An 18,618-nucleotide genomic window follows, 5' to 3' on the forward strand; every position below is an offset into this window, starting at 1 on the left:
TCCTTTTTCTTTTAAATTAATTTCTTTAGAATGGATAGAAAAATAAGCTGAATTTTTTTTTTAATTTTCAGAAACAGAAATCTTGATTTTGATTCAATTGTCCTTATCTACAGTGGATTCAAAATAGATTTAAATGCAGTTAAACGGAATTAGTTATTTACAAAGTATGGGAATTTCACTAAACATTAAATATAAAAAAAGCAGATCAAAAGGCATTTTTATTTCTGGGAAATGTTAAAAAATTGTATATACATATATACACACGTCTATATATACATATATATAGATATGTTACACATACGCTTTTTTTAATAGAAAATGCTTGCAAAACAAGTAAATAAACTACAGGAAGACAGTCAAATACCTGGACGTTCTGATGTTACACAGTTCCAAAATTGGTTGTTAGAGGAAGGCGCCCCGTCTAGTAAGGACCAAGAACGATTAATAAGGCACAGGTGAGATTGAAGTTAATGCATATTTTATGTATATATTGTATATTGTATATATATTGTATATATATATATATAACTTATATATTGTATATATAAGTTACAAAATGCTAGAAATAATTGAAGCTAGGATTTTTTTTAAAGTACGGGATGCTATTTAACTTCACTATTTCAGTATGGAGAGGAAGGGAGACTAAAAGGTCCGGGAATTGGGAACTCTGGTACCAAGGCTATAATCATGAATTTCTGCTAGAGAAGATACAGTTTCTGGGAGTCCAGGAGGTAATCCGAGCTGTTAACTGAATAATCAAATCCAAAATCCATTCTATAGTCGGAAATGGAGGGAAAGTATCTTTAGCTTATGCTTTTAATAGTTTTTTATTGAGTCATCTTTAAGAACTGGCAGCATTGTTTGAGTAAATTAATGCAAATTCAAAAAAGGAGGTTAGATATAGCTTTAATACTGATAAAACGTGTGATTGCTTAAAAAAACTGCAAGCTCTTTGTTGTTGTTGTGGTTGTTCAGTTGCCAAGTCATGTCCGACTCTTCATGACCCCGTGGACTGCAGCATGCCAGGCTTCCCTGTCCTTCACCATCTCCTGGAGTTTGCCCAAGTTCATGTCCTTTGCATTGGTAATGCCATCCAACAGTGTTATCCTCTGTCGCCGTCTTCTCCTCCTGCCAACAATCTTTCCTAGCATCAGGGTCTTTTCCAATGAGTCAGCTGTTTGAATCAGGTGGCCAATATAATCGAGCTTCAGCATCACTCATTCTAATGAATATTCAGGGCTTACTTCCTTTAAGATTGACTGGTTTGATCTTCTTGATTTCCAAGAGACTCTCAAGAGTCTCTTCCAGCATCACATTTCGAAAGATTCAATTCTTCAGCACTCTGCCTTGTATATTGTCCAGTTCTAACATCTGTACGTGACTATTGGAAAGACTGTAGCCTTGACTATATGGGCCTTTGTTGGCAAAGGGATGTTTTTGCTTTTTAACACACTGTCTAGGTCTTTCACAGCTTTCTTGCCAAGAAGTAATCATCTTCTAATTTCATGGTTGCAGTCACCATCAGTAGTGATTTTAGAGCCCAGGAAAAGGAACTCTATCACTGTTCTACCTTTTCATCTTCTATTTGCCATGAAGTAATGGGACCAGATGCCAGAATCTTAGTTTTATTAATATTGAGTTTTAAGTTGGCTTTTTTGCTCTTCTCCTTCACCCTCATCAAGAGGCTCTTTAGTTCCTCTTTGCTTTCTGCCATTAGAGTAGTATTATCTGCATATCAGAGGTTGATATTTCTCCTAGAAAATTTATTTTTTTTCCAAAAACAAGTACTCGGGCCTGGTACACTGGGAAGTCTCCCAGAAACCTTGGTTCCAGCTTGTAACTCATCCAGCCTGGTGTTTCTCATGATATGCACAGGGTGACAATAAACAGCCTGTCATACTCCTTTCTCAGTCCTGAACCAGTCAGCTGTGCTACAGGGTTCTAACTGTTGCTTCTTGACCTGCATACAGGTTCCTCAGGAGGCAGGTTAAAATGGTCTTTGTATTTCCATCTCTTTAAGAGTTTTCAACAGTTTTGTTATGATCTACACAGGTAAAGGCTTTAGCATAGTCAGGAAACAGAGGTAGATGTTTGTTGTTTGTTTTTTGTTTTTTCTGGAATTCCCTTGCTTTCCCTATAATTCAGCAAATGTTGGCAATTTGATCTCTGGTTCTTCTTGCCTTTTCTAAACCAAGTTTGAACATCTGGAAGTTCCTCGGTTCGTGTAATGTTGAAGCCTAGCTTGGAGGATTTTGAGCATAACCTTAGTAGCATGGGAGATGTGTGCAATTGTCTGGTGGTTTGAACATTCTTTAGTACTTCCTTTCTTGGCAATTGGGAGGAGGATTGACCCTTTCTAGTCCTGGGGCTACTGCTGGGTTTTCCAAATTTGTTGACCTAAAGAGTGCAGCACTTTAATAGCGTAATCTTTCAGGATTTTAAAAAGCTTTGCTAGAATTCCATCACCTTCACTAGCTTTATTGGCAGCAGTGCTTTCTAAGGCTGACTTGACTTCACACTCCAGATTATCTGATTCTGAGTGAAAGACTGCACCATTGCGGTTATCTGGGTCATTAAGATCTTTTTTTGTACAGTTCTGTGTATTCTTTCCATCTCTTCCTGATCTCTTCTGCTTCTGTTATGTCTTTACTGTTTCTGTCCTTTTTTGTGCCCATCTTTGGATGAAATGTTCCTTTGATATTTCCAGTTTTCTTGAAGAGATCTTCTAGTCTTACCCTTTCTGTTGTTATCTTCTATTTCTTTGCATTGTTCTTTGAAGAATGCCTTCTTGTCTTTCCTTGCTATTCTCTGGTACACTGCATTTAATGGGGTGTACCTTTTCATTTCTCCCTTGCTTTTTGCTTCTTTTCTTTCCTCAGCTATGTGTAAAGCCTTCTCAGACAAACACTTTGCCTTCTTGCATTTCTTTTCCTTGGCATGGTTTTGTTCACTGCTTTCTGTACTATATTACAGACCTCTGTCCCTAGTTCTTCAGGAACTCTAGTTGCTAGATCTAATCTCTTGAATCTATTCATCAACTCCACTGTATATTCATAGGGGATGTAATTTAAGTTGTTCCCGACTGGCCTAGTTGTTTCCCCCACTTTATTTAATCCTGAATTTTGCTATGAAGAACTGATGATCTGAGCCACAGTCAGCTCCAGTTCTTGTTTTTGCTGATTGAATACAGCTTTTTCATTTTCAGCTCCAAAGAATGTAATCAATCTGATTTCAGTATTGACCATTGGTAATGTCCATGTGTAAGGTCATTTTATGTTGTTTAAAAAAAAAGGGTGTTTGCTATGACCAGTGTGTTCTCTTGGCAGAATTCTGTTAGCCTTTGCTCTGCTTCATTTTGTACTCCAAAGCCAAACTTGTAGTTGTCCTCCACTCTTCCCCAGGAGCATATTGGTCACCTTCCAACCTGGGGAGCTCATGTTTTGGTGTCATGTTTTTTGGCCGTTTTATACAGTTCTTGGGGTTCTCATGGCTAGTATACTGGAGTGGTTTGCCATTGCCTCCTCCAGTAGATCACGTTTTGTCAGAACTCTCCACTGTGATATGTCCATTTTAAATAGCCCTACATGGCATGGCTCATAGCTTCATTGAGTTATGCAAGCCCCTCCATCATGACAAGGCAGTGATCCATGAAGGGGCAAGCTCTTTAGATGCCATCTATTCATGTTCAGTCATTACCTTTCCATGGTCAAGACCATTGCTTAGGAAGTGAAAATATATTTAATTTTTTTCCCTCCTCCCTCATTAAGATGTGGAGTTAAGCTGCATTTCCTAACTGCTATGTTCCATGGTAATTTTGTAACACAGAGATATACCAGAGACTGAGACTATACATGGAAGATGTGTTCAAGGCCTTTTAAATTACAAGAGAATCACCATACATCTTTTCTTAGAAAATTCAAATCGTTTTTCCAAATTTGAAGTCAGTGTTTCAGTTATTTCAACCTTCTTTGCAAATACATATTCCTAAACCTATTGTGAATATGTACTATACAAAATGTTTTTAATAATATGCCCCACATTTATCCTTTTCTTGGCTACAATAACAGATACTTATATATATAATATTATATAAAATATTATATATAATATTATATATAAGCTCAAGAAATAAACCAAACAAGTAGTAGTTTTGGAATATCAAAGCAGATGATGTCATTGTAAGCAAAATTCCTAGTTCACCGTGACTTACATTTGCTTTTACTTAGATATCTGGATATGATAAGGAGGGAGTTAGAACATCTTGAGCACACAGCTGAAGAGCAACGCCTACTCCAAATGGATAGAGAAGAAAGACGACTGCGAGAACATGCAAGAAGAAAACTTAGTCTTCGTGGAAAAATTGAAGAGGTGAGAGACAGCAAATTTAAAATAGAGAAAAATTGTGTACAGTTGTTCATTTGTAAATAAATTGAGCTGTCCATCATGCTTCTTCAGGTAATGTCAGGTCTAAACATTTTACCCACATGATCTTTCTCCACAGCTGTAATCAGAAGTTGTTACAGAAAGTAAGGATGACACCACACACTATGTATATGAGCCAGTATCTGCTCTTAAAGTGATGATGGAGAAAGTTACTAGATACTGTTCTACTCCATTATAGCCCTCAGTGTGGAGAAGAAAACATTTTAAATTTAGATTTAAATACCCATGCATTCCTAATAGGAGTACAGTAAAGAAAGCCCATTCTAGAGCCAATGAATGATTTTATTAGGTTAGTGCAAAAGTAATTGCAATTTTGCATTGCTAAATGTTGCTATTTGATATTGGAATGCATTCTTAAGTAAATGTGGTTATGTTATATATCATTTTAATGTACATTTCTTCATGTTTTTTGCTAATGACTTATTACTTGTTGTGTATTTATTTTAGACTAGGGAAATGACTGGAAGAGGTCAATCCTAATCCCAATTCCCAAGAAGCGCGGTACTAAAGAATGTTCAAATCACCAGACAGTTGCACTCATGCTAGTAAGGCTCTGCTCAAATTCCCGCAAGCCAGGCTTCAGCATTACGTGAGCCGAGAACTTCCAGATGTTCAAACTGGGTTTAGGAAAGGCCGAAGAACTAGAGATCAAATCGTCAACATTTGCTGGATCACAGAGAATTTGGTGGTTCCAAATAGGGCAAGGCGTACGTCAAGTGTATATATTGTCACCCTGCTTATTTAACTTATATGCAGAGTACATCATGAGAAACGCTGGGCTGGGAGAAGCACAAGCTGGAATCAAGATTGCTGGGAGAAATATCAATAACCTCAGATATGCAGATGACACCACCCTTATGGCAGAAAGCGAAGAACTGAAGAGCCTCTTGATGAAAGTGAAAGAGCAGAGTGAAAAAGTTGGCTTAAAGCTCAACATTCAGAAAACTAAGATCATGGCATCTGGTCCCAGCACTTCATAGAAAATAGATGGGGAAACAGTGGAAATAGTGACAGACTTTTTGGGGGGAGGGCTCCAAAATCACTGAAGATGGTGACTGCAGCCATGAAATTAAAAGATGCTTGCTCCTTGGAAGAAAAACTAGGACCAACCTAGACAGCATATTAAAAAGCAGAGACATTACTTTGCCAACAAAGGTCTGTTTAGTCAAAGCTATGGTTTTTCCAGTAGTCATGTATGGATGTGAGAGTTGGACTATAAAGAAAACTGAGCACAGAATTGATGCTTTTGAACCAGTGGTGTTGGAGAAGACTCTTGAGAGTCCCTTGGACTGTAGGGAGTTCAAACCAGTCAATCCTAAAGGAAATCAGTCAATCCTAAAGGAAAGCATGATAGACAGCTGAATATTCATTGGAAGGACTGATGCTGAAGCTGAATTCCCAATACTTTGGCCACCTGATGCAAAGTATTGACTCATTGGAAAAGACCCTGATGCTGGACAAGATCGAAGGCAAGAGAGGAAGGGGACAACAGAGGATGAGATGATTGGATGGCATCATCAACTGTATAGACATGAGTTTGAGCAAGCTTCAGGAGTTGGTGATGAACAGAGAAGCCTGTCATACTGTAGTCCATTTGGTCACAAAGAGTTGGACTCAACTGAATGACTAAATTGACTGAACTGCTTCTTGGTAGGAAAGCTATGACAAACATAGTGTGTTAAAAAGCAAAACCATCCCTTTGCCAACAAAGGTCCATATGGTTAAGGCTATGGCCTTTCCAGTAGTCAAGTACAGTTGTGAGAGCTGGACAATAAAGAAGGGAGACTGCTGAGGAATTAATGCCTTCAAACTCTAGTGCTGGGGGTGACTCTTGAGAGTCCCTTGGACAGGAAGGAGATAAAACCAATCAATCTTAAAGGAAATCAACCCTGAGTATTCATTAGAATGACTGACACTGAAGCTTCAATACTTTGGCCACCTGATTCAAACAGCTGACTCATTGGAAAACACTGATGCTGAGAAAGATTGTTGGCAGAAGAAGGTGACAGGGGATGAGATGGTTTATGGCATCACCAATGCAATATACATGATCATGGGCAAACTCTGAGAGATGGTGAAGGACAGGGAAACCTAACATGCTGCAGTCTATGGGGTTGCAAAGAGTCAGACATGACTTGGCGACTGAACAGCAGCAAACAGAAATGATGTTAGGCAAAAAGCAAATTTGAGCACTTTTGTTATTCAGTTTCAAAATGGTCATAAAGCAGTGGAGACAACTCACAACATCAACGATGCATTTGGCCCAGGAACTGCAAATGAACCTGTAGCGCAGTGGCTGTTCAAGTTTTGCAAAGGAGATAAGAGCCTTGAAGATGATGAGCAACAATGACCGGCCATCGGAAGTTGACAGCAACCAATTGAGAAGATCATCAAAGCTGATCTTCCATCGAAGCTGATCTTAAAGAGAACTACATGAGAAGTTGCAGAAGAACTGAACTTTGACTATTCTATGGTCATTCAGCTTTTGAAGCAAATTGGAAAGGTGAATAAAGCTTGTTAAGTGGATACCTAATGAGCTAACTGCAAATTAAAAAATCTTTGAAGTGTCATCTTATTCTACACAACAACAATGAACCATTTCTCAATCAAATTGTGATGTGTGGCGAAAAGTCGATTTTATGTGACAACTGGCAATGAAATGACTAGCTCAGTTGTCGGACCAAGACAAAGCTCCAAAATACTTCCCAAAGCAAACTTGCACCAATAAAATGTCATGGTCACTATTTGGTCATCTGCTATCAGCTTAACCCACTATAGCTTTCTGCATCCCCATCAAAACCATTACATCTGAGAAGTATGCTCAGCAAATCAATGAGATGCTCCGAAAACTGCAATGCCTGCAGCTGGCACTGGTCATGAAAATGTGTCCACTTCTCCTTACAATGCCCAACCACACATCGTACAACTAGTGCTTCAAAAGTTGAACAAATTGGGCTTTGAAATTTTGCCTCATCTACCATATTCACCTGACCTCTCACCAACTGACTACCACTTCTTCAGGCATCTCAACAACGTTTTGCTTGTTGTTCACAATCAGCAGGAAGCAGAAAATACTGTCTAAGAGTTAAATGAATCTCAAAGCACGAAGCACAGATTTTTATGCTACAGGAATAAACAAACTTATTTCTCAGTGGCAAAAATGTGTTGATTGTAACAGTGCCTATTTTGATTAATAAAGATGTGCGTAAGCCTATTTTTAATGATTTAAAACTCACAGAATTGCATTACTTTTTCACCAACCTAATACTTATGCTTGGTCTTATTTCTGTTAGGCTCTTGACTTGTTCTGAGTAACTTGTTTGTTGGTAGTGGATAAAATACAGAGGTTAATTGTGTATGCATACTGAATATGGTAACATGATGCTCTTTAGGAATGGAAGACAAAAGAGATGTTACTTCTGACAAGGATTGGAGAAGATGTTAAAAGAGAAGCTAGGATAGAGGAACAACGGCGTAAAAGCAGGGAAGAGACTGACAAGAAGGTAGGGTGAGATTTAACCTCTGGTTGGGGCTGATTGAGGATGTACTTTTGATAGTTTTGATTTTTGAATGTAGTTCACTTTGTGAGATGGCAATAGAACAGTTACCCCAAATGATTTGTATTATACAAAGTAAAAGTTATAAAAATTTTTATTGTATTTTGGTCATATTATATTGTAACTGTAATATAAAAAGTACTTCCCTATTATTTGATAAAGCTGCTTTTGACTTTATCTCACACCATAAACTACACTTGTAATTCCTATAGAAAAAATTTATATAACTGATTTTTTATTAGAATTAGAATTTTGAAACAAGTTCTCAGTTTTTCCCCACCAGTTAATCTTTTCAGAATACTTGTTTTGAACTTTAAATAATAATATTTTATGATTTAGAGTAAATCAGTATAAAGAGAAATAAAATTCATTTGTAATTCCATCACCACCATATTTATTTATTGGTATACATACACACAGAACTGTATTCTTACACATTGTGTAATACTTCTATGAATGTTTATGTATTTGAATGAATACATACATTCATGTTGTTATTCCTTACAGATTCTTTTGTAGATTGCTTTTTTATTAACAAAATAACATTGACAACTCTATGTCAATAAATGTTATCTAAAATAATCTAAATAATTATTTTAGGTAATTTCTTGTCGACAAACCTATGTGTTAGTGTAAGATTTACGTAGTTTGGTTATACTGATATATACTGCTATATAATTTTTTAAATATTGAAATTGAAATATATTAATCTTTTATTCTACCATTCTGTTGTTGTTGTTTAGTTGCTAAGTCATGTCCAACTCTTTTGCGACCTCTAGGGAAGCCCTATAGACTTATTACATGTACATTTTAGTATTGTCAGTGACTCGTTTTTCATATGGCAATCTCAGCTTACTTGAATTTACTATAATTATTATTTTCTATTTAATTTTTCACCACTTTTTTATTGGAATGCAGTGCCGGAGATCTGAGTTCAATCCCTAGGTTGGGAAGATCCCCTGGAGGAGAGCATGGCAGCTCACTCCAGTATTCTTGCCTGGAGAATCCTCATGGACAGGGTGGGCTACAGTCTGTGAGGTCACAGAGTCAGACCCGGCTGAGCGACTAAGCACAGCACTAATTGATTTACAGCGTTGAGTTAGGTTCAGGTGTAGAGAAAAGGGATTCATTCCATTTTAGATTCTTTTCTCATGTAGGTCATCACAGAATATTGAGTAGAGTTTACGGTGCTATACAATAGGTCCTTGTTGGTTATCTATCATGTATATAGTAGTGTTTTGTGTGTGTTATCACAAGCTTCTGATTTATTCCTCCACCCCCTCACATTTCCTCTTTTGTAACCATAAGTTTGTTTTCCATATCTGTAAGTCTGTTTCTGTTTTGTGAATAATTTCATTTGTTTTTTTTTTTTTTAATTGTATCCTACATATGAGTGATATCATAAAATATTTTGTCTTTTCTGTCTGACTTAGTATGATCATCTCTATCCAGGTCATCTGTGTTGCTACAAATGGCATTATTTCATTTTTTATGGCTGAGTAATTTTCTGTTGTATATATGTACCACATCTTTATCCATTCCTCTATCAACGGACATTTGAATTGCTTCCATGTTTTGGCTGTTGTGAATGCTGCAATGAACACTGGAGAGTGTGTATCCTTTTGGACTATAGTTTTCTCTAGATACTTGGCCAGGAGTGGGGGTTACTAGGTCTTACATAGTAGTTCTGTTTTTAGTTTTTTAAGGAATCTCCATATTATTCTCCACTAATTATCAGAGAAATGCAAATCAAAACTACAATGTGATATCACCTCATACTGGTCAGAATGGTCATCATCAAAAAGTTTACAAACAATCAATGCTGGAGAAGGTGTGGAGAAGAAAAGGGAACCCTTCTACACTGTTATGGCAATGTAATGGTGCAACTACTATGGGGAATAGTATGGAGATTCCTTAAAAAACTAAAAATAGAACTACACTGCTATGCTTTTTGGCCATCTGTGGGTCTTTGGAGAAATGTCTGTTTAGACCTTCTGCTTATTTTTGATTGGGCTGTGTGTTTTTCTAACTGAGCTGAAGGGACTGTTTGTAAATTTTGGAGACTAATTCCTTTTCTGTCTCATTTGCAAATTTATTCTCCCTTTTTGTTTATGGTTTCTTTTGCTGTGCAGAAGCTTTTAAATTTAATTAGGTCCTGTTTGTTTTCTTGTCTTTTTTTTTTTTTTCATTTTTCTTTTCATTACTCTAGGAGGTGGATCAAGAAAAAGATATAGTTGTGATTTATGTCAAAGAGTGTTCTGACTATATTTTCCTCTTAAGAGTCTTATAACATCTGGCTTTATATTTAGGTCTTTGATCCATTTTGCGTTTATGTTTGTGTATGGTGTTAGTGAATATTCAAATTTCATTCTTTTAGGTGTAGCAATAGAATGCCCCAGGTTTCCTCTTAATTTTCACCTGATGACATTTACTGTGTCTCCATAAGCTTTAGTCTCAATCAAATTCTGGCACTGGGCGTACCCATCAAACATGACCGCTGATGGTAGGCATGGTAATACCACAGGCTGCTTGGGGCATCTTAATGGCAGAGCAGTTTGAATTGTTGGTATTTCCAGTGCAGTTATTCTAAATTGGCTTTTTGAATTGCAGTGCAGCTATTCCAAATTGTCTTTTTGAATTATGTTTTAATATAAAAGCTTTTCAATTCATTTTTATGTGTTTCTTAGTATAATCTATATTCTTTTCTTTTAGATTTGACATTACCTATATTTTTACTCAAATTATGTGTGTTTTTCAGAGTTATCAAAAACTTTTAACATAAGAGATTTATCTTAGCTTCTTTGTCAAAAATGAGTTTCATTAGTCTAACTTTACTCCTTTTTTCTGTTTTTTGACCTATTTGTCTTATCTTGATTATACATTTAATAATTCTTTAAATCAGTAATTTCAGTATTCCAAATTTGTTTTTCTGTTTCAGAGTTGTTTTGTTTAATCTATATTTACATTTATATTTATATATATATTTTAAAACCATCTTGTCAGTGTTTGCCAGGAAAGTTTGCTGAGAGTTTGATGGGAATTGTATTGACTGTATAGGTCATTTTGGGCAGAATTGATTTCTTCAATATATCGGATCTTCCAACTCATGAACCAAATACCTCTATTTATTTATGTCTTCTTAATTTTTCTTATATAATTAGAAGTGTACAGCTTTTAGACATCTTTTGCTAGATTTATTCCTATATATTTCATAATTTAATGTATTATAATTTGTATTTTTAATTTTAAATTCCAATTATTTTGTTAGGATATAGGAAAGCAATTTTTAATATTCATCTTATATGGATAAAAACACTTACTAGCTCTAGTAGTTTTATTGTAGGTGCCAACTGATGTTCTACATAAATGATCATGGTGCTACAAATGATCTTGGTGCTCATTAAACATGGATGCTTTTTTAGTTCCTTTTCTTGCCTGATTGCATTGACTAGAACCTCCAGTATAATGTTTATTAGAAGAAATCATAATGGACATTATTGTCAAATATTTATTTTGTCCTGTCTTGCCTCTCTACAGAGATATTAGACTGCTTGACATTGCACCAGACCTTAATGATGTTTTTCATTTTGTAGTACTTTAATTGAAATATAGTCAGTGTACAGTATTATGTTAGCTTCAGGTGTATTATATAATGATTTGACACACCCATACATTGTAAAATGATCACCACAATATGTCTGGTAAACTTTGTTATACAAGCTGATTTATATTATTGACTGTATTCCAGATGCTGTATATTTTGTCCCTTTAATTCATTAGATAACTTGAGATTTGTACTTCTTAATACCCTACATCCCTACATCCGCTTCCCACCAAACTCCTGGAAACCACATGTTTCTTGTTGTCTGTATCTGAATTTGTTAGTTTTATTTTTTAGGTTCTACATTTGATATTATGTCACATTTGTCTAACTTGAATTATTTCACTTAGCATAATATCTTTCAGATTGTCCATGCTGTCACAAATGGCAAGATTGAATATTTTTAATGGCTAAATAATATTCCATTGTGTGTGACCACATCTTAGTTATCCATTTGACTATGGATGAACACTTAGATTGCTTCCTTTTCTTGGCTACTGTTAATACTACTGCAGTGAACACTTGAGTGCCTGCATCTTTTGTATTAGTGTTTGTATTTCCTTTGATTAAATATCCAGAAGTGAAATTGCTGGATCATATGGTAGCTCTATTTTAAAATTTTTTAGGATTTTACATACTGTTTTCTGTAGTGGCTGCTACCAGCTTATAATTTATAATCCAGACAACAGTGCCTTGAGGGTTCCCTTTTCTCCACATCCTTCAGTTCAGTTCAGTTCAGTTGCTCAGTCATGTCCAACTCTGTGTGACCCCATGGACCGCAGCATTCCAGGCCTTGCTGTCCATCACCAACCCCAGAGTCTACCCAAACTCATGTCCATTGAGTCAGTGATGCCATCCAACCATCTCATCCTCTGCCGTCCCCTTCTCTTCCTGCCCTCAATCTTTCCCAGCATCAGGGTCTTTTCAAATGAGTCAGCTCTTCTCATCAGGTGGCCAAAGTATTGGAATTTCACCTTCAACATCAGTCCTTCCAATGAATATTCAGGACTGATTTCCTTTAGGATGGACTAGTTAGATCTCCTTCCAGTCCAGGGGACTCTCAAGAGTCATCTCCAATACCACAGTTCAAAAGCATCAATTCTTTGGCACTCAGCTTTCTTTATAGTCCAACTATCACATCCATACATGACCACTGGATAAACCACAGCCTTGACTAGACAGACCTTTGTTGACAAAGTAATGTCTCTGCTTTTTAATATGCTGTCTAAGTTGGTCATTGCTTTTCTTCCAAGGAGTAAGTGTCTTTTAATTTCATGGCTGCAGTCACCATCTGCAGTGATTTTAGAGCCCGGAAAAATAAAGTCAGCCACTGTCTCCCCATCTATTTCCCATGAAGTGATGGAACCAGATGCCATGATCTTAGTTTTCTGAATTTTGAACTTTAAGCCAATTTTTTACTCTCCACATCCTTACCATTTGTTATTAGTTGTGTTTTTAATGATAGCCATTTTGGCAGAGGTGTGGTGGTACTCATTGTGATTTTGATTTGCATTTCCCTGAAGATTAGTGAAGTTGAGCATCTTTTCATGTATTTTTTGGTCATCAGTATGTTTTTTAGAAAAATGTCCATTCAAGTCCTCTGCCCATTTTTGGTTGTGTTGTTTATTTGTTTTTGATAAGTTATATGATTCTGTTTTATATTTTGGATACTAACCTTTTATTGGGTATATCATTTACAAATATCTTCTCTCACTCAGTAAACTGCCTTTCTGTTTTGCCAAGAATCTATGTGTCCAAAAAAGTTTTAGTTTTTTGCAGTCTCATTTGTCTATTTTTGCTTTTTTTTTTTTTGCCTGAAAAGCCAGATCAGAATAGTAATAATAATGCTAAAATTTATGTCAAAGATTATAATACCTGTTTTTTCTAGGAGTTTTTTGGTTTGGAATCTTAAACATTTAAATCCTTAATCCATTTTGAATTTGTTTTTGTATATGGTATGAGAAAGTAAATCAGTTTTATCTTTTCCCTTTAGCTGTCCAGTTTTCCCAACACCATTTATTGAAGAAGCTATCTTTTTCCTATTGTATATTTATGCCTCCTTTGTTGTACATTAATTGACCATATAAGTGCAGGTTTCTTTCTGGGCGCTCTCTTCTGTTGTAGTGATATATGTTTCTGCTTTCGTGCCATCTCCAGACTGTTTTGATTACTGTAGTTTTATAGTATAGTTTGAAACCAGGGATTATGATTTTGAACATCTTTCTCAAGATTATTTTGAGAAAAGACGCTCATCTATCTCAAAAACTTTTATGTTTTCATACCAATTTTAGAATTATTTGTTCTAGTTCCGTAAATGTCATTGGTATTTTAATAGGGTTTACATTGGATCTGTACATTGCCTTGGGAAATATGGTCATTTTAACAATATTAATTCTTCCAATTTGTGAGCACAGTATGTCTTTCCAATTTTTTGTGTTGTCTTAAATTTATTTCATTAATGTCTTAGAGTTTGTGATTTTAAGTCTTTAATCTCCTTTGTTAGAGTTATTCCTAGGTAATGTATTCTTTTTGATGCAATTGTAAATGAGATTGATCCTTAATTTCTCTTTCTGTTAGTTCATTGTTGGTTTGTACAAACATAACTTGTGATTATTAATTTTGTATCCTGCAATCTTACTGAATTAATTTATTAGTTCTAATAAATTTGGGGGCATCTTTAGGATTTTCTCTATATAATAAAATGTCATCTGCAAACAGTTTTACATCTTCTTTTCCAATTTGGACACAGCTCATTTCTTTACTTGTCTAAGTATTATGGCTAGGACTTCCAGTGTTCAGTTGCTAAGTTATGTCTGACTCTTTGCTCTCTCCTGAACTGTAGCTCACCAGGCTCCTCTGTCTTCCACTATCTCCTGGAGTTTGCTCTAATTCATATCCCTTGAGTCAGTGATGCTATCTAACCATCTCATCCTCTGTTGCCCCCTTCTCCATTTGCTTTCTGTCTCTACAGCCTCAGGGTCTTTTCCAGTAAGTCAGTTCTTTGCATCAAGTGACCAAAGCATTGGAGCTTCAGCATCAGTCCTTCCAATGCATATTCAGGGTTGATTTCCTTTAGGATTGATTGTTTTGATCTCCATGCAGTCCAAGGGACTCTCGAGAGTCTTCTGTGAACAGCACCACAATTCAAAAGCATTGTATTGTACTCAGCCTTCTTTATGGTACAACTCTCACATCTGTATATAACTACTGGAAAAACCATAGCTTTGACTATATGGGCTTTTGTCAGCAAAGTGATACCTCTGCTTTTTGAATACTTGTCTAGATTTGCCATAGCTTTTCTTCCAAGGAGCATGTGTCTTAATTTCATGATTGCAGTCACCATCTTCAGTAATTTTGGAGCCCAAGAAAAGAAAATATGTCACTGCTTCCACTTTTTCCCCTTCTATTTGCCATGAAGTGATAGGACCAGATGCCATGTTCTTTGTTTTTTGAACGCTGAGTTTCAAGCCAGCTCACTCATCTCTTTCACCCTCATCAAGAAGCTCTTTAGTTCATCTTCACATTCTGCTATTAAAGTGGTATTATCTTCATATCTGAGGTTGTTGATATTTCTTCCAGCAATCTTGATTCCAGCTTGTGATTCATCCAGTCTACTGTTTTGTGTGATGTACTCTGCATTTAAGTTAAATAAGCAAGGTGACAGTATACAGTCTTGTCATATTCCTTTCCCAATTTGGAACCAGTCAATTCTTCCATGTCCATTCTATCTTGTGCTTCTTGACCTGCATTTAACTTTCTCAGGAGACAGGTAAGGTGGTGTGGTACTCCCATATCTATAAGAATTTTCCAGTTTGTTGTGATCCAGATAGTCAAAGGTTTTAGTGTAGTAAACAAAGCAGAAGTAAATGTTTTTTTTTTTAACGTCCTTGCTTTCCCCATGAACCAACAAATATTCGCACTTTTATCTCTGGTTCCTCTGCCTCTTCAAAACAACTTCCAATACTGTGTTCAATAAAGGTAGTGGAATGGGGTATCCTTGTCTTATTCCTTCTCTTATAGGAAATGCTTTCAACTTTTCACCATTAACTATGATGTTGGCTGTAGGATTATCACATATGACCTTTATAATGTTGGGGTATCCTTCCCCTGTCACCTACTTTGTGGAGAGGTTTTTTTTTTAACTTTTTATTTTTTTATTGAGAGATAAATGCTTTACATAATTGTGTTGATTTCTGCCAAGCATTAGCATGAGTCAGCCATAGGAGAGTGTTTATCATAAATAGATATTGAATTTTATAGCACCTTTTTCTGCATTGATTGAAATAATTGTATTATTTCTATTTTTCACACTATTAATATGTATCATATTGATTTTTTTGCAGGTACTGAAACACTCTTATACTTTTCAGACAAATCCCACTTGATCATGGTGTGTGATCCCTTATAATGTATTGTCAAATTCTGACTTCTAATATTTTGGGGCTATTTACATCTGTGTCTACCATTGATAATGACCTGTAATTTCCTTTTTTGAGTGGTGTTTTTGTCTTGTTTCAGAGTGATGCTGGTCTCCTAGAATTAGTTTGGAAGACCCTTTCTTCCTCTTTGATATTTTGGAATTATTTGAGAAGGATAGATATTAAGTCTTCTTTAAATATTGGTAGCATTCATCAGTAAAGATTTCTGGTCCTATTGATTAAATTTCATTACTGGCAATTTCTTTTTTCATATTTTATCTTCAGTCTTGGGAGATTATACATTTCTAGGAATGTATATTTCTTCTAGCTTGTATATTTTATTGAGATATAACTGTTCACCATAATCTTTTATGGTGTTGATTATAAATTCTTTTCCATTTCTGATTTTATTTGGGCCCTCTCTTTCTTGATGAGCCTGGATAAAGATTTTTCAATTTTTTTATCTTTTCAAAGAACCAGATCTTATTTTCATTGATCTTTTCCAACTTTTTTTAGTCTTTGTTCCGTTTATTCTGCTCTGACCTGTATGACTTCCTTCCTTCTGCTAACTCTGAGTTTGTTTGTTCTTTTTCTAGTTTCTTTGGGTGTAGATTAGGTGGTTTATTTGAGAATTTTGTTCCCTGATATAAGCTTCTATTGCTGTAAATTTCCTCTTAGAACTTCTTTTAAGTTCCCTCTTAGAAAAGTTGCTTCCCATAGATTTCGGGTCATTGTGTTTCCATTTTCTTTTGTCTCCAGATATTTTTAGTTTGATTGCTTCAGTGACCCATTGGTTTTTTAGTAGCATATTATCTAGCCTCCACATACACATATTTTTGTGGATTGCCATTTCCTACTCCAGGGGCTCTTCCCAACTCAGGGGTCAAACCTGCATCTCCTGTGTCCCCTGCATTGGCAGGCAGATTCTTTACCACTGAGCAACCTGGGAAGCATAAAACGTGTGTGTGGTGTGTAAAATCATATATATATGTATATATATATGTGTGTGTGTGTGTGTGTGTGTGTGTGTGCGCATTACATATGATTGCTTTAGTTGATTATCTCTTTGATTCAAATGCTTTCTAACAACCCTATAGTTTTATTCTCCCCTCCATTTTTAATGCTTTTACATATTATATTTTATATATTTTGGGGTATCCCGTAACTACTTTTTGTGCATCCCTTAACTACTTAACTACACTCACAGTCAAGTGTGACTCAGTCTCTTGTCAGGATTGCTCCTTTGTCCTGGCTCCTGGTGTGCACAAGGTTTTGTTTGTGCCCTCCAAGAGTCTGTTTCCCCGGTCCTGTGGAAGTTCTGTAATCTAATCCCACTGGCCTCCAAAGTCAAATTCCCTAGGGGTTCTGAGTCACTTTGCTGGACCCCCAGGTTGGGCTTCCCTAGTAGCTCAGTTGGTAAAGAATCTGCCTGCAATGCAGGAGAACCAGGTTCGATCCCTGGGTCAGGAAGATCCCCTGAAGAAGGAAATGGCAACCCACTCCAGTACTCGTGCCTGGAGAACTTGATGGGCAGAGGAGGCTGATGGGCTACAGTCCATGGGATCACAGAGTCAGACACAACCATGCAACCAATTTTCATTTTGACTTAACTACTTACTGTGGATATGATTTTACTACTTTTGTTTTTTAACTTTCCTACTAGTTTTATAAGTGCTTGATCCACTGCCTTTACTGTGTGTGTGCCTTTACCAATGAGATTTTTCCTTTTGTGTTTTTCATATTTCTAGTTGTGCTCTTTTCTGCTTAGAGCAGTCCTTTTCACATTTCTTTTAAAACTTTTTAGTTGTCTTTTCCGTTCAGTTCAGTTCAGTCACTCAGTCGTTTCTGACTCTTTGCGACCCCATGAACTGCAGCACACCAGGCCTCCCTGTCCATCACCAACTCCCGGAGTTTACCCAGACTCATGTCCATTGAGTCGGTGATGCCATCTAACCATCTCCTCCTCTGTCGTCCCCTTCTCCTCCTGCCTTCAATCTTTCCCAACATCAGAGTCTTTTCAAGAGTCATCTCTTCGCATCAGGTGGCCAAAATATTGGAGTTTCAGCTTCAACATCAGTCCTTCCAATGAACACCCAGGACTTATTCCCAGTCCCCTATAATAAAAAAGATATCTTTTCTGGTGTTCTAAAAGCTCTTGTAGGTCTTCATAGAAACGTTCAACTTTGGCTTCTTCTGCGTTCCTGGTCAGGGCATAGACTTGGGTTACCATGATATTGAATGGTTTGCCTTGGAAATGAACAGAGATTATTCTGTCATTTTTGAGATTGCATCCAAGTACTGCATTTTGGACTCTCTTGTTGACTATGATGGCTACTCCATTTCTTCTAAGGGATTCCTGCCCACAGTAGTAGCTATAATCATCATCTGAGTTAAATTCACCCATTCCAGTCCATCTTAGTTTGCTGATTCCTAGAATGTCAACATTCACTCTTGCCATCTCCTGTTTGACCGCTTCCAATTTGCCTTGATTCATGGACCTAACATTCCAGGTTTCTATGCAATATTGCTCTTTACAGCATTGGACCTTACTTCTATCACCAGTCACATCCACAACTGGATGTGTTTTTGCTTTGTCTCC

The 18,618-nt window shown here is 36.4% G+C and overlaps 1 protein-coding gene across 1 annotated transcript in view; it reads left to right on the forward strand.

The window, feature by feature from the left end:
• FSIP2 (fibrous sheath interacting protein 2) overlaps positions 1–18,618 on the forward strand; it is a 110,546-nt gene that overhangs the window by 7,569 nt on the left and 84,359 nt on the right. The window contains exons 5-7 of the mRNA XM_043487764.1: positions 316–455; positions 4,227–4,368; positions 7,836–7,946. Of these exons, the coding sequence (XP_043343699.1) occupies positions 316–455; positions 4,227–4,368; positions 7,836–7,946 (393 nt within the window). The remainder of the gene's footprint in view (positions 1–315; positions 456–4,226; positions 4,369–7,835; positions 7,947–18,618) is intronic.

Source organism: Cervus canadensis, chromosome 15 (genome assembly GCF_019320065.1).
Source record: "Cervus canadensis isolate Bull #8, Minnesota chromosome 15, ASM1932006v1, whole genome shotgun sequence".
NCBI classification, from domain to species: Eukaryota; Metazoa; Chordata; class Mammalia; order Artiodactyla; family Cervidae; genus Cervus; species Cervus canadensis.